Source organism: Neovison vison, chromosome 8, assembly GCF_020171115.1.
Source record: "Neovison vison isolate M4711 chromosome 8, ASM_NN_V1, whole genome shotgun sequence".
In the NCBI taxonomy this organism is placed as follows: Eukaryota; Metazoa; Chordata; class Mammalia; order Carnivora; family Mustelidae; genus Neogale; species Neogale vison.
The window spans coordinates 30,328,802-30,343,881 of NC_058098.1; the positions used below are offsets into that span (position 1 = coordinate 30,328,802).

At 53.2% G+C, this 15,080-nt stretch overlaps 2 protein-coding genes across 4 annotated transcripts in view; both read left to right on the forward strand.

Annotated features, from left to right (window-relative positions):
• LOC122915392 (translation initiation factor IF-2-like) overlaps nucleotides 1–7,867 on the forward strand; it is a 50,297-nt gene extending 42,430 nt beyond the window's left edge. Inside the window, exon 3 of the mRNA XM_044262207.1 lies at nucleotides 7,737–7,867. Within this exon, the coding sequence (XP_044118142.1) occupies nucleotides 7,737–7,867 (131 nt within the window). The remainder of the gene's footprint in view (nucleotides 1–7,736) is intronic.
• SMOX (spermine oxidase) overlaps nucleotides 1–15,080 on the forward strand; it is a 48,313-nt gene that overhangs the window by 601 nt on the left and 32,632 nt on the right. The window lies entirely within an intron of this gene.

Consider the following 15,080-nt stretch of genomic DNA (forward strand, 5'->3'; position numbering starts at 1 on the left):
CCCTCCCTCCGGCTGTCCGGGTGGTCTCGCGGGGGGCGGGCGGCGGGTAGGGTGGGGAGCAGCTCTCTCCGAAGGGCCAACTAGGGAGCCAGGCTGGAAAAGGGGTAGGCTGTACTGAGCGCTCACTTTGGGGGGAGGGGCTGAGAGAGGCGGCTGCCTTGGGGCTGGGGGCTGGGGCTCTGGTAAGGGAGGTAAGGGGCGCGTGTACCCTCTCAGAGCTAGCACTAGGAAGAGGCACAGCCCCGATGAGGTAAGTGCAGTGGCAGGCACCAATGGTGAGAGGTACCCACAGGTAGTTTGCCGAACCTGCTGGTGGTGACACATGACCTGCCGTCTGTGGGACGCGCAGCCTGATGTTCAGCAGGTGCCCCAGGGGTCGCTGGAGTGGACATGAATAGAGGGTTAGGTAGGCATGCGTCTGAAAGTGTGTGCGGGGAAGGCCCTGTGTTTGTAATCTGGCACTTCTGCCCCCCTTCCTTCTTGGGTGGGGGGAGGAAGCATCTCAGTTCCTACCACAGACCCAGGCTGCCACTTGGGCTCCAAGGTGGTCTGCTCCCTGTCCCTCACTCCTGGATTACTTCCCTTCTCTCCAGTGTTTGAAGTGTCTTCTTTTTTCCTGCATAAGAACACTTCTTGACACCCTCCTTCCCCCAGTTATAGCCCTTCCTTTTTTTCCCCCCTTCATCCTTCATTTTTCCTCCCTACTTCTCCACCTCTCTTCACAGCAGAACTTCTCTGAAGAGCTGTCTGCACCTGCTGGAGCACATTCCTTTGCTTCTGTCCTAGCACTTCACTGAAACTGCCCCAGTCAAGGTTTCCAGGGATTTCCCCACAAGCAGGTCTTCCTTGACCCCCCCTTGGTTTTATTGATCTTTTCTCCTTTAGAATCAATATCCTCTCTTGACTTCTGGTTTTCCTTCTCCTTCCCTGACTATGCCTTCTTTAAGGATCTTTGGGGACAACTCCTTCACTCAGCTCTAAATGTTGGAAGATCCCAGGGCTTTGTCCTCAGTCCCTCCTCTGTCCTGACTCCCTACTATTTACCTAACTTCCTAGCTCTCATTCTTTCTTAGGATTTTAAAAATCAAGCAGTAGTTTACAAACACACTGGTCTTAAGTGTACATCATTTTCCTTCTCAGGATTTTAAGTAGCAAATTTTGTCACCGGCTCCAGCTTCTCTATCTAGCTGCCCGTCTGTTGATTTGGGGTGTCCTGGATGTCTCATAGGTATGAAAACTTCATATGGATGACACAAAACCCTGAGTGTACTCTCCAAAGGTGACCCTCTGTGGGCCTTCCCATTTCTCTAAACAGCCCATAACCCACCCACCTTTAAAGACAGGAACAGGTGGCACCAGCTCCCCCCTTTGCCTCCATTCCCACATCTAGCCCAACATCACGTCCTTTTGGCTTTTTCTGCAAGATCTATCTCAGGCCTGTTCTTCATGCTCTGACTCCACTGCTGTGGCCCCAGGCTACTACCCCAGGCCAAACTACCTTTTATGTCTTTACCCGTGCTGTAGTAGCTGCTCTCTGCTTTCTCCAAATTCCCACTTGCCCACCTCTAATCTATTGTAATTGAGCAGCAAGAATGATTTAGAAAAATAGTGATTGGATAATCACATTCCTCTAAAACCGTTGATAGTTCCCTATTGCACTAGGAATAAAATTTTAAAGCTTACTGATCAGACCCTCCATGATCTGGACACTATTGACTTCCTCCTGCCTTATCCTGACCACGTCCCATTTGTATTCTTCCTGATAACCAGGTCTGAATCACTTCTGCCCCCTGAACACCAGCTCTTTCCTGCCCTGGGCCTTTGCTTGTGCCATTTTCTCTGCCTGGAATGTTCTTCTAGGGTTTTCTACTGGGCTGGCTCTCAACTTAAAGGTGCCTTCCCAGGGGCGCCTGGGTGGCTCAGTGGGTTAAGCCTCTGCCTTCAGCTCAGGTCATGATCTCAGGGTTCTGAGATCAAGTCCCTCATTGGGCTCTCTGCTCGGCAGGGAGCCTGCTTCCTCTTCTCTCTCTCTCTCTCTCTGCCTGCCTCTCTGCCTACTTGTGATCTCTCTGTCAAATAAATAAATAAAATCTTTTTAAAAAATAAAAAAAAGGTGCCTTCCCAGTCTTCATAGAGGTCCCCTCCTCACTCCCCTGTAATGCATCATAGCACCTTGCTTCCTTTCTTCATTATATTTATCACAGTCCAAACAGTTGCAGTCGTCTGTTTACTTTGTCCAGCTTCTCAAGGGCTGGACCTTGACTGAATGGCCTATGACTGTACCTGGAGCATCTAGCAGAGTTCCTGGCATGTAGCTGACTCCTGGGAAATCTTGAGCCAGGTGGGAAGGTCAGGGCTGGGTTAGGCAGAAAGACATGGGTATTGCAGTCAGTGGACGAGCCCCCTCTTTAAACCTTAAGTGCCCCTGAGGATTTTTATTTTCTGTCCACAAAAGAAGTTGTACAAATTGCTATAAAATCGGACAGCTAGTAGGATGTGAAACAGGAAGTGGGAAAGGTTCAGGCAAGCTCAAAAGCCAGGCCTGTATGCCTAGAGGGGGATTGGGTAGGTTTGGGGCATATGGGGTTGATGTGGATTGTGGTGGGTGGGGCATCAATGATTTCAATTGCTCTCTTTGGTGGAAATCCAGGCTGGGTCAGCAGAGAGCTCTGTGTGTGTGTGTGATCTAACTCAGGAGATGGGGGCTGTCTGGGCAGACAGAGATTTATTTCAGGCCTATCCCTTGGGTACCTGCTGGGTGCCCAACCCTGGGGGCAGGGAGTTGAAGGGGAAGAAGAGGCTGGGGCTTGGGGTCTTTCTATAGGCCCTTGTCTCTGCAAAATCAAGCAGAGCCGGCTTGCTCTCCTCTTTGTACAAAGGAGCCGGCTAAGAATCAAATTGTGTGACTGGTGCTCTCAGAATGGAGAGCTGAGAACCAGGGAACCTGAGCTCTGGGAGGGCCCTGGATAGAGGGACTGGTGATGGACCAGTGGGATGGTGTGAGGGCAGCGCTGGAACTAGGGGCTGGGGGTTCAGACCTAGGGTCGGGCTGATATGTCTAGGAAGAAGCTGGAACAAGGGGAGTATACTATTGGGAGAAATCAAGCAGAGCACAGGAGGCTGGCCCAGGGCCCTGGTATACTCATTGGGTGCCAGGCAATCGTCTAAAGACTTTGCAAATATTAACCCCTTTCATCCTCTTAACAGCTCTATGAGGTGGGTCTTACTCCCATTTTATAGATGGGAAGACCGAGGCACAGTCCTATAACTCAGTAGAGATAGAATGAGGATTTGAACTCAGGGAACCTGGCTCCAGAATCCATGCCTTAAGCCACTCCACTCTGCCACTTCTTTCATGCCTCTCAGATCCGCACCAGCTGAAGGCTTCTTAACAAACAAGGGCTTTTTCTGACTCCCAAAGGTTCCTGGCCTTGAGGTGGGGGAGGTAGAAAAGTAGTCATACATTCTAAGGTAGAAGTGGTCCTCACTCAGAGTGGGCAGCTGAGATTCTCTGCTTCATGCCCCATTTTTTCCAGGAGGGGCTCCAGGCCCAGGCCAAGTATTTGGGTGTCACGGAGACTGTGATTTTGGGGTGCTGGGGAGGTCAAGTGCAAAAACAGCTCCCTAAAAACAAAACAAAACAAAAACCAGCTCCCTGCTTGGGATGCCATTAGAATGTCACCTCTTTCTCTTAATCTCACAAACTGAGGGTTGTTGGGGGTTGGGGGGTAGGGAGAGGGTGGCTGGGTTATGGACACTGGGCAGGGTATGTGCTATGATGAGTGTTGTGAAATGTGTAAGCCTGATGACTCACAGACCTGTACCCCTGGGGCAAATAATACATTATGTGTTAATAAAAATAATTAAAAAAAAAAAAAGAATGTCACCTCTCTGGGTTTAGCATTGCCCATTGGCCTCATCATCTGCCTTTGGAGAACTCAGGAGGTCAGGTAGGGGCTCTGCAGATAACCTGCAGATTATTGCAGGGATTGGATTACTTCTAGAATGTTGCCAGGTGGAGCTTCAGACTTGGCCTTGGGTTTGAGCAGAGCTGGGGGCACAGAGAAATGATACTTGAATAGAGCTTAATCCATATCACTACTCATCCTGTTCTTACCTCTTTTTGTCTGTCTGTCTGTAAAATGGAATGGGAGAAACTTTATCCTTGCCCTCCAGAGGTTGTGGAAGCTGGGAACTCCTCGAGGTTACATGCTTCAGTGCCTTCTTGCAGACCCAGCACAAGGGAGTAAGAACTTCCCATGAGGTGCCAGCCCCAGGAACTGGGCTAGGAAGGAGGGAGGCGGGTAGAGGGTGTGGCAGCCCTGTCCTTCGAGGCTTTCCTGTTTGGTCATGAGGATGCCTCTGGGCAGGTGACTTGGCTTCCCCAGGGCCTGGCTGGCTAGCCGAACAAGGGATGCTGACCATATAGGTATGGAGTCTCTGCTCCAAATTCTGAGCCCCGGATTCAGAGATCTGCTCCTCTATCTCTGCAAACCCTGCCAGATCCCCAGGAAAAGAGGGAGGAAGAGTTGGTGGCATTCTTTTCATTTTGGGAAACTGAGGCACAGAGTAAACACGTCATGGGCAGAAGCTCACCAGGCCCATGGTTCTTGGGAGTGCCCCTTCTTGGGCAGGAACTCTTGTCCATACTGAGTCCTTGTTTGCTGGGTTGAGGTGAAGACAGTGGCAGAGCCTGAGGCTGGCAGGCTGGAGTTAAGGGCGGACGTCTCCTCAGCTGGACCTTGTTACCTGTGGTCAGCACCTATGCTCCTGTCTGGTGCTCAGAGCCATTGGGAACATGAGAGCTCTACTCTGCAGGAAATGAGTGAGCCATGCCAGATGTGATATAAGGAGTTGTAGTTCAGCCTGCTTCCTGGAGGAGGTGATGCCGTAGAGGGCCCTGAAGTTCTGAGCAGCGTTAGCCAACAGAGGAGGAGATGGCATTCCCAAGGTGAATGGGGAGTCAAGCTTGGAGAACTGGGTTGACGCCAGGTCAGGGAAGGTCTTCACTGGGTGCTGAGTCTAGACTTGATTCCCTAGGCCCTGGGGAGCCATCGAAGGTTATAGGCCTCAGGTGCGATGACTTGATCAGACCAGTGATCTATAAAAGTGCTTCTCAAACTCTAACATGTAGATCACCTGGGCATCTTGTTAAAATATAGGCTCTGATTCAGTGGGTCTAGGCTGGGGCCTGAGCCTCTGTATCTCGCACATGCTCCCAGATGGTGAAAACCTGCTGATCCAAGCCGTGTTTGTGTGGGGAGGGTTGAGACTGGGGACTCAGGGCTCAGGCAGGCAGGTACAGCGACAGGTGCAGCTCAGGTGGGACCAAGAACAGGTAAAGGGGCCCATCATGGCTCCCATGGACTGTGTGGTAGGAGGCATAGGAGCTACGTGTGTGGGGGCGGCGGGGGGGGCGCGCTGAGGGAGGGGAGTACATAGAGGGTGTGGGATGCGTGGACCACTCTGCTGGGAGGGGGTGCTCGGAGTCTGGGTCTCAGATGGTTAATATAGGCCTGATTTTCCCAGTTACCTGACTGTGAGGAACTCTCAAGACCACGAGAGGGTGTCTCAGGCGACTTCCCCAAGGCAGGGTGACACAGGGCCAGTGTAAAGGGGACCTTATCTTTGCTGACAGCTGAGCCTGGCCCTGTGGGTAGCCAATCTGGGGTGAGCACTCTTCCTCCAGCCAGGGTGGGGCCAAGAAGATTGGGAAAACAGCCCCAGACATGCCATCCTATCCTAAAAGTCCCCAAAGTCATCCCAACCTCTGAGCTGTCACCCCCAGGGTGTGCATTGTACCTCACTCTGGCCTGTGTGAGTCCTGGCAGCTGGCACTGATGGTTACCTGAGCCACTGTTGGGGTCTTATCCCACCTGGTGACCTCCCCTCCACCTCCGTACCTGGAAGTGAGGAGGCCTGGATGCTTCTCTCTGCCCTGCCCCTGACCGGGCTGCCACAGGCAAGTGTCTGCTCCCCTCTGAGGCCCTAGTTTTCTGTAAATTGAAGGAGTCCATTCCCTCCCTGGGAAGTAGGGCAGGGTGGGGGGAGAGGGTTACAGGGTTTGCTGGGTGGGGCATGGCATCTCAGAATAGCAGCTTCATATGTTTTAATTTTGGTTTAATATTAAAATTCAAGGCTAATGATGGAGTAGAAATAAGCAGTTTTTTCCAAAAGCAGTGTCCAGCTTGCTCTGGAGATTTCCCAGGCCGCTTGCTGTCTGGGCCCTACATGGCCTGGTGCTGTGGGAGGAGGGTGGTATCTGAGGGCCCCAGTCAGATGAGGTCCCTTCCAGACACTGGCAGGAGGGGAGGCAATCACTTCACCCAGAGGAAGGTGGAAAGGACAAAAACTGAGGGCAGCACCGAGAGGGACTCTCGGGCTGAGTTCGTCAAATGTCCCATATATGTCCTAAAAGGATACCCACCTGTGATCCCTGCCTATCTGCCCTCTGCTGTGCCAGGCTGTTCTTTAGGGGTTGGGGGGGGCAGCATTTCTTAAAGACTGTTCTGAGAAACCCCAGGGGTTCTGGGACAGGTAAGGGTAGAAGCTGGGAAATTCGTTCCTCCAGCCTGTGGGAGATTCAGAATGCATTTAAGGGAATTAAAGGTTCTGATAAGTCCTGCAGAAAAAGAAACGTTTTGTTATTTTCTTTTTCTTTTTTTTTAAGATTTTATTTATTTATTTGTCAGAGAGAGAGGGAGAGAGAGCGAGCACAGGCAGACAGAGAGGCAGGCAGAGACAGAGGGAGAAGCAGGCTCCCTGCTGAGCAAGGAGCCCGATGCTCCCCACCCTTCCTCTGCCATCTCCTTGTTCTACAGGGTCTCCCAGCCGTTCATCTCAGAGGGTGGGGTTGTGATCTCTGGCCAAGAAGTGAAACTGCTGTGTGCCTCAGTTTCTTCATTTGGACTGTGTGGATGATGTGACTTCCCTTGTAGGGCCATTGTGACACTGGTTGGCTGCTCTCCGTGTGATTGACATGGCTGTAGGCAGTGTCTCTGGTGGGGACCCAGGGAAGGGGACAGTTGTCAGGGACATGAAGAGGTACAAAGGCCAGCAGAGAGCACGGTGAGGCTTAAAGTGGGGTCCTGGTTAGACCCAAGGAGTCATCTTCTGTAGAGGGGAAGGAAGAAGGACGGCGAGGGTAGCCTGGACCTGCTGCTTAGAGGAGTGGCCCGCAGGGTGGGGAGATTCTGACAGATTGAGATGTCACAAGCTTAGCCTGGGTGTAGGAGTCAGAAGGTTCCCTGAGTACACTTAGGAGATGGGGTGCCAAGTGCAGGTGGAAGGTGGCAGGGGCCTGCCTTGGGGAGCCATCAGAGATCTTTGAGCAAGGTAGTGGGTTGATCAGAGCAATGCTTTTGTGCGAAGCATGGCACGGGTGTGCAGGGATGGTGGGATGGCGGGCAGGCCCTTCAAGTACACACATTGGGCTTCCACACAGAAGAGCTGTGTCCCTGAGCACGGGGAGGGAGCAGGTTGCTTATATGACCCTTCTGCTCAGAGTCTCAGAGCTCTGAGTCATTTTCCCAAAAGGTTAAGAATCTCCCCTTGTCGCCTTCCAGGAAAGGGTGTTGCCAGTGCGGGAGGGGGAGGGGGAGAGTCCCAGGGCTCCTGCTCCCTGCCTCTCCCTTTCTGCTGCCCTGTGGCTGGGTGGGACGGTCAGGGAGGCCACCCTGCTTCACCCCTTGCCACACCTCATTTCCTCTGAGGTGTGAGGGCTCTTTGTTCGGCAGCTCAGGTGGAGGAGGTGGGGTGTGGCGGCTCCAGCAGTGACCCAGGAGAAGTTGCTGGAATGGTGCACGGGGGCGGACCTGTGGACAGTGATGAAGGCGCTCCGGAGGCCCTGGCAGAGGATGCCCGGTGAGCGTCTTCACCCAGCCCAGCGCCAGGCTCCTGTCCTCCTCTGCCCTGGCTCCTTCCTCCTCAAACAGGCGGGCACCAGGGCCCGTCCTGCTCTCTCTGCCTCAGAGACTGAGAGGACGAAAGATGAAGAAAAGCTTTTAGGTTCGGCCAGAGTGGCGTGGCCCGGCTCTGGGGGGAGTGGAGGACCCTGTCTGCTCTGTCCAGATTCCTTTATCCTCTAGCTGCTTCTTGGGGGGAGAATGTTAAGGAAGGTATGATTTAAGACCAGGGGGAGAAGCACTTGGAAATGATGTGTAATTTATTAGGAAAAAGAAGAAAGAACCTATCCACCCTCTGTCAACTTGGTGCCAGGCCCTGGCAGACCCATAGTGCCTGTCCTGGCCACACGGCCCCACCTGGCATGAGCTGTTACCCCATTTCACAGTTGGAGACACAGGCAGTGCCAGCAAATGGCACGACTGGGTCTCACAGCCAGATTCTTGGACATCTGGTCTGATGCGCCTTCTTTCCCGCATAGTCCCCCCAGAGCCTGTCCCCAAACCTGCAACCATGCCTCCTTACCCATAACCAGACTTCCTACCCAAGCCAGCCCAAAGTCTAGACCCCAGGGAGGGAGGGGCTGGCAGGTCCTTCTTTTGGACTGGCCAAAAAAATGAGACCTTAAGTCCGCTAGATTTTAAGGTGATTCAAGCAGGAGACACTCAGGATCAACAATGCGCAGACATCCTTAGGAAAGATTTTTAAACGAGGCTTTTAAATGTTAAACACAGAGATCCCTTTTACTCTCTCTCTCGCTTTTATTTTAGGAAATTAAAAAAACATACACAATGTGTGCAGTTAACTTTTGAGTAAATCTGAAAAGGTAGCTCAAGAAAAGACAATGAACTTGACTCATTCCTTGGTCTTACAAAAGAGTAGAGCTGGAGCGTTAAGATCTTACTAAGTGAATTCTGGAGTGCATTATGCCAGATGGCGGATTATGGAAGCTCTCCGAGCCTCAGTTTTCCCCTTCTGTGGAATGGGGATATTGATGCGAGCATCAGCTGGTATATTCTTCAGGAAATGCTCAACGCTGGGCTCCGTACCTCACATGCGCTCAGCAAAAGTAGTCCTAACGATAATAACAGAATTTATAAGAACAGACGTTTCTTGATTTCAAAAGCTGGTGAGTTATTAAGTCTGTCTTTGAACTCAACAAAAGGACTTAAAGAATATGTTTATTGTCCAAGCCCAGCGTCTTAACTCTGTAGGTGTTTTATGGATTAAATCATGGGCTCAGGGCCCACATATGCATTTTGAAATGAATACCATTGGCTTTCCAGACCTAGTTCCAGCTCTTCCTGGGGGTGGGGGTGGGGGGTTTCTGCTTCAGGGTTGAACTTTATGGAAAGCATTTTATTGGGTGATCCAGTGTTAGGACTCGTTAGGACAGCACAGCTAAACTGCTCTGAAGTTACCAGGAGGGGGAATGTCTTGGGCCAGTGAGAAAGGAGGTGACTCTTTAGAGGGAAGTTAGAGTGAGTTGCTCTTAGAATTTTCTTTTGTGTAGGCAAAGCGATCAGACCTCCGTTTCTGTTCTTGGTTATAGAGGACAAAACTGAGGGCAAAGGGCTGTGGCCCAGCCCAGCTTCGTGCCTGGCAAACCCTAAGCCAGCCCTCATGGGGTAGGGTAGCTGGGGGGTGTGCAGCCCACCCCTCCAGGGCCTTGGCTGGGAGGCAGGTGGCCTCCCAGTGGCAGCCCCAGGTTTTGGCAGTGCAGCTGGGCTGAGCAGCCAGGCCGGGGGGATGCCTCCTACCAGCCCCCGAGTGCCTGGCACAATGTGTTCAGTGTCAGTCTGTGGGGAGGGTAAGACAGGAGATGTGCCAAGCAGAGGGCAGTCCTCAGGCCTGCTGCCTGGGGAGGCTGAGTGGGAACCTGAGAACCCAGTGAGCATGGGGGCAGAGAGAGATGAGCTCAGGGTTGTCAAGCCCTGCTCTGCCCCTCACTCTATCCGGGTAGCCTCCCTACCATCTGGGGACCTTTCTGAGCCCGTTTTGTTCATCTGTAAAATGGGCAGCAGGATGTTGTATTAAAAGATTCAGTGACCGGAGAGGCGAGCCCCCAGCATGGGATCTGGCACACAAAGGGCTCCCTATATACAAATTTGCTATGGAGTGTTTCTGGTGGCTGTGTGTTTTGAGGCTGTTTTCCTTTTCTTTTCTTCATTTTGGGACGCTGCATGCCACCTTTGTCCTGTGATAAACTCTGGTGAGTGGGGGCATAGGAGAAGGAGCTTTGCCCAGAAAGAGTTTACTGCAGGAAGGGGGACAGAGTCCTGCTAGGCCTTTCAGGTCCCCACAAACATTGTGGGCAGCCCAGCTCTGCCCTTGGGGGGGTGTCTCTTTGGGGGCAGGGTGTCCCCATCCAGGCAGCACGGGGACCCTGTGGCTCAGGAGAGAGGATGGGCTTGCAGGAGACCTCCCTCCTCCTGGGGCTTGGAGGCCAAGCACAGACGGGCTTTGTGCAGTCACGAGGGGCCTGCTGGCGGCGGCGGGAGTGGGGGAGTAGGGGGGTGGAGTGGGGGGAACCGTGCCCAGGCTGAATTTGTCTCCCAGCCTCGGTTCTTGTCAGTGGTTTTGAAAGAGTCAGTGGAAAGTGCTGACTGGGCTGTCCTCCTTCACCCCAGAACTGAGGCTGCTGCGGCTCCTGGCAGGGAGAGGGGAGAAGCCCCGCAGGGAAGCAGCCACCTCCTCCTCGTCCACCAGCTCCGCCTCCCAGGCTTCGAGGACGCCATCCACAGAATGGGTGGATCTCTGGGTGCTGGTGGCTCACCCGGGTCAGAGGCTGCAGGGAGCTGGGATAGCCCCCTCTTGGGGGGGGGGCCCTCCTGCTCAAGGATCCTGCACCAAGTTCTCTGGCCTCAGTTCTCTTCCTCCTCCTCACACGCTTGTGGTGAAGGGTGGGGGGATGGCCTGTTCACACAGAACTTGTCAGGGTTTGCCAGTGTCATGTCTGGTCACCCAAGTCATCCTGATCCTGCCCTCACCCCCACCCCCACATCCTGTCATCCAGCCGGTCCCCAGAGGGTCACCACAGCACTCTCATCCTCTGCTTCCCTCCTGCCTGTCACTTCCTCTGTTCCAGTGTCACCGTGTCAGCCAGACTTCCCTGACCTCCCCACACAGAGCAGCAGCCTCTCCCCTCACCCTGCTTTTGTGTGGTGGCACTTGTCACCCTGGACCCGTTGGACCCTCTGGGGCGTTCGTGGGGGAGGCTTCTGGCTGTCGCTGGATCCTGGCTACCTGCCACAGAGTAGCACTCACGGAACATTTTTGTTTCTGTACTTGTTCTTACTTTCTATTGTGGTAAAAGATACATTACATTAAATTTACCATCTCACCCATTTTTAAGTATACAGTTCAGTGGTATTAAGGACATTCACTTCTGTGCTCCCTCCTCACCATCAATCTCTAGAACTTTCCTTCATCTTTCAAAACTGGAACTATTCCCATTAAACACGAGCTTCCCCATCTCCCCCTCGTCTCAGAACTGACGAACCACTCTACTTTCTGTATCTGTGGATTCCATCACTCTTGGTCCCTCATAGCAGTGGGATCACACAGTAATTGTCCCTTTGTGACTGGCTTATTTCACTTTGCGTGATGTCCTCAAGGTGCATGACGTTGGAGCGGTGCCAGAATGTCCATCCTTTTTAAGGCTGAATAATATTCCATTGGGTATGCCGACTGCATCCTATTGCTCCATCCGCCGACGGACACTTAGCTGGCTCCCAGCTTCTGGCTATTTTGAATAATGCTTCTACGCATGTGGATGTCTACCTATGTCTTTAAGACCCTGCTTTCAATTCTTTCACACACACACCCAGGAGTGGAATTGCTGGATCATACGGGAACTTCAGATTTAGATCTTACATTTATTTATTTACTTATTGGGAGGGGGAGGGACAGAGAGAGAGGGAGAGGATCCCAAGCAGACTCTGCGCACTGAGCTCGGAGCCTGATGCCAGGCTCCGTCTCAGGACCAACACCGACGGTCGGCCACTCAACTGGTGGAGCCATCCAGGTGCCCCTGTATTTAATTTTTAAAAAGCCCCTCCACCCTGCCTCCCATGACAACTCTGCCATTTTACATTTTTACCAACAGTGCACAAGGGCTCCCCTTTCTTCACATCCTCACTCAGCCTTGTAGTAGCCATCCTAATGGGTGTAAGGACAAAATATTTTTGCGTGAACGAGTGAAAATCTGTCCCCTGCTTCCTCCTGCCCCCATTTTTGCCCCTCTCCCCTCAGGCCTCATTTTCTCTCTTATCTTGTTGGTGTTCATCTCTGTGGCTTCTCCACTGGCGACACCCTTGGCCTGGAACATGCCGCCAGGCCTCAAGAGGCAGCTGAGACATCCTGCCCTCCTCACTCCACCCCTCCCCGCCAGGTCTTGTGCTCACCCAGACTTCTCCCCACTCTTCACCCTGCTCTACTCAGAGTCTGCAGTGCCTGTGTTGTTGCTGAGGGACAGTGTGACCATCCTGCCCCTTTCTCTGGAGGGCTGGGGTGCTGTCTGAGAGAAGTTGCAGCCCTCTGGGGAGCCAGGGCCATCCTGCCCCTTCTCCTGGGTGCCCTTGGTGGTGGGGCGGGGGGGGGGAGGGGAGGCAAGCTTATGTATGCGGCTAAGTCACCTGGGGAAGCTGAGGGGTGCAGAGCAGCTCAGGTGGGGGCCGCTGCGGCAGCAGAGGAAGGTCATGTGAGGGCAGCCACGTGGGGCCAGGGGCTCCCTGGCCTGGAGCTGGGCGGATGAATCCTAGAGTGGGGGAAGAGTGCTATTGAGAGTTATTTTGGAAGCGGTGCCACTGGAGCCTTTGCCCTTCCCCCACTGGAGCTCCTTTTTCAGGACTCCTGGAAATCTCTGACTCCTCTCCCTGCTCCCATTAGGTGCCTGTCCCATCTTCTCCCGCCGTCACCATCACAGCTGTTATCACAGCCCTATCCTACCTTCTCTCTTGAACCCATAGCTGTGTCTCAGGAGAGGCAAAACATATAGATCTCTCTGAAGACATCTGAGGGGGAGCTTTGGACCTGTGAAAGATCAGAGCAGATACGATAGCAATCACTACTGATAGGCGAGGAAATAGAGATCACTGAGGATCCCTGAGAGCTAAACCCTGTCTTGCACGTGGGATCTTCTTGAAGAGAGCAGTCCTCCTGGGCAGAGGTTGGACTTGTCTGGCGGGAGGTGCAGAAGAGCCCTGGGGCCCCGCATAGCAGGGAAGCAGGGGAGGGGAGGGAAAGGGAGACCCTCAGCCCAAGCTGGGGGAGGGAGAGGATCTCAGGCCTTGGTTGGCCTTGCCGTTCTTTCTGCCTCCTTGTCCTGCATGGGCGGATCCTGGATGTTCCAGGCTGGCCTGGAGTCTACACTGGGAGTCTGCCCCAGAGCGGTGATTCTCTGTCTCGGCTCCAAGTGAACCTTATATAGGGCCCTTATGATGTTCAGTCCCACCCCAAAGAGTTTGATTTAAATGACCCAGCATGGGGGGTGTGTGTCGGTCATTTCTAAAAATCTCCAGGTGAGCCTACTGACTGTTTGTGTCTCCTGGGCTTGTAGGTTGTAGGGCCTGGGTCAGACTGTCTTTCGTTCCAACACAGCCCTGAATTTCAGGGGGGAAAAAAAAAGGAGCTGGGATCCTGAGGAGAATGGGGAGTCTGCCTGGGGGGGCTCTTTACCTTGGGGGTGACTGGGGCAACAGAATTGCTGACTGTGTTAGTTACCGATTGCTGTGTAACGAATGGCACCACACTACAGTAGCTTAAAGCAGCTGTGTATTGTCCTCAGAGTTTCTGTGGGTCAGGCATTTGGGAGCAGTCTCCGTGGGTGTTCCTGGCTGGGGTCTCTGGGCAGGTTGAGTCAAGATGTCAGCTGGGGCTGCACACACCAGAAGGCTTGACCAGAACTGGGGGATCTGCTTCCTGGTGGTTCACTCACAGCTTGGCAAGATGGGTTGACTATTGGTAGGACTCAGGCTGTTGCAACACGAGCTTCTCGGTAGGATTTCTGGAGTGGCCTCTCAAGGTGGTGACCGGCTTCTCCTCTGGTAAGCAGCCCGAGAGAGTGAGGTTGAAGCCACAGTGTGTTTTCTGACCCAGTTTCAGAGGTCATGCTCTGTCATCTCTAGGACATCCTCTTAGTCATACATGTCAGCATGGGAGGAGACTGCATTAGGGCACAAGTACTAGGAGACAAAGGTCACTGAGGGCCATCTTGGAGGCCGGTGACCACATGGATTGCCCTTTTGTTGCGCTTTTGGCCTCCCAGCCTGGGAGGCCCAAGCTTCCCCAGTAAGTGGGGTGGCCCTTCTCTCCCCAGTAAGTGGGGTGGCCCTTCTCTCCTCTGTTCCTCCCCTGTCGTCGGCTGGGGTGGTATCTCTGTGGGGTGGGGTGGTCGTCTCTGGAGGTCTTGCCTCTACAGTTATCTTGCAGGAAGGTCTGTGACTTCTCTACTGGTGTAGCCACCCCCCATCCCCACTACATGGTCTCCTGGCCCAGGCCATCCCCCTGCCCTGTCCCCCGCCTCCCGCAACCCTGACTAGCATGCACTTGGGCCCGTAGGAAAACAAACATAAGAACTATTGCTGCTACATGCCTGGGTCTGGGCTAATTATTTTGCATTGTCGCACTCAGCCCCGTGAGGCAGGCATTCTTTCTGCCCCACTCTATTGAGGAGGTACTGAGGCTTAGGTCACTCATCTCATTCGTGGTGAAGATTCAAACCACTGCTGTTAAAAAACAAGTGATCTGATCCCAGGGAGGGCCTGTATGAAAGCCGTGGTGCTTTAACATGTCCTCAAAGGAGGGGACTCTTTATCAAGCTAGATCATCAAGTGAACCATAAGGAAGTATATTTTTGTGATTGTATATGTGTGTATGTGTGTGTGTGTGTGTGTGTGTGTGAGAGAGAGAGAGAGAGAGAGAGAGAGAGAGAGAGAGGCGGGGGGAGAGGAGAGGAGGGAGGGATATAAGTGTCTCTTTCTGGGGTTTCCCAAGGGCCACTGACTTGGCTGCCTCAAAACAGGGCTGGCAACATGGGCTTGAGGCTAATTTTCTCTCAAGCTCACCCTTTCAGGAGAACTTCCTCCCAGAGGAGTGAGTCACCGCAAGCGCCATCTCCTTCAGCTCTCTTGTGCCCACAGTCTGGTCTGCTGTCACCAAGAGCAGTCCCACAGCAG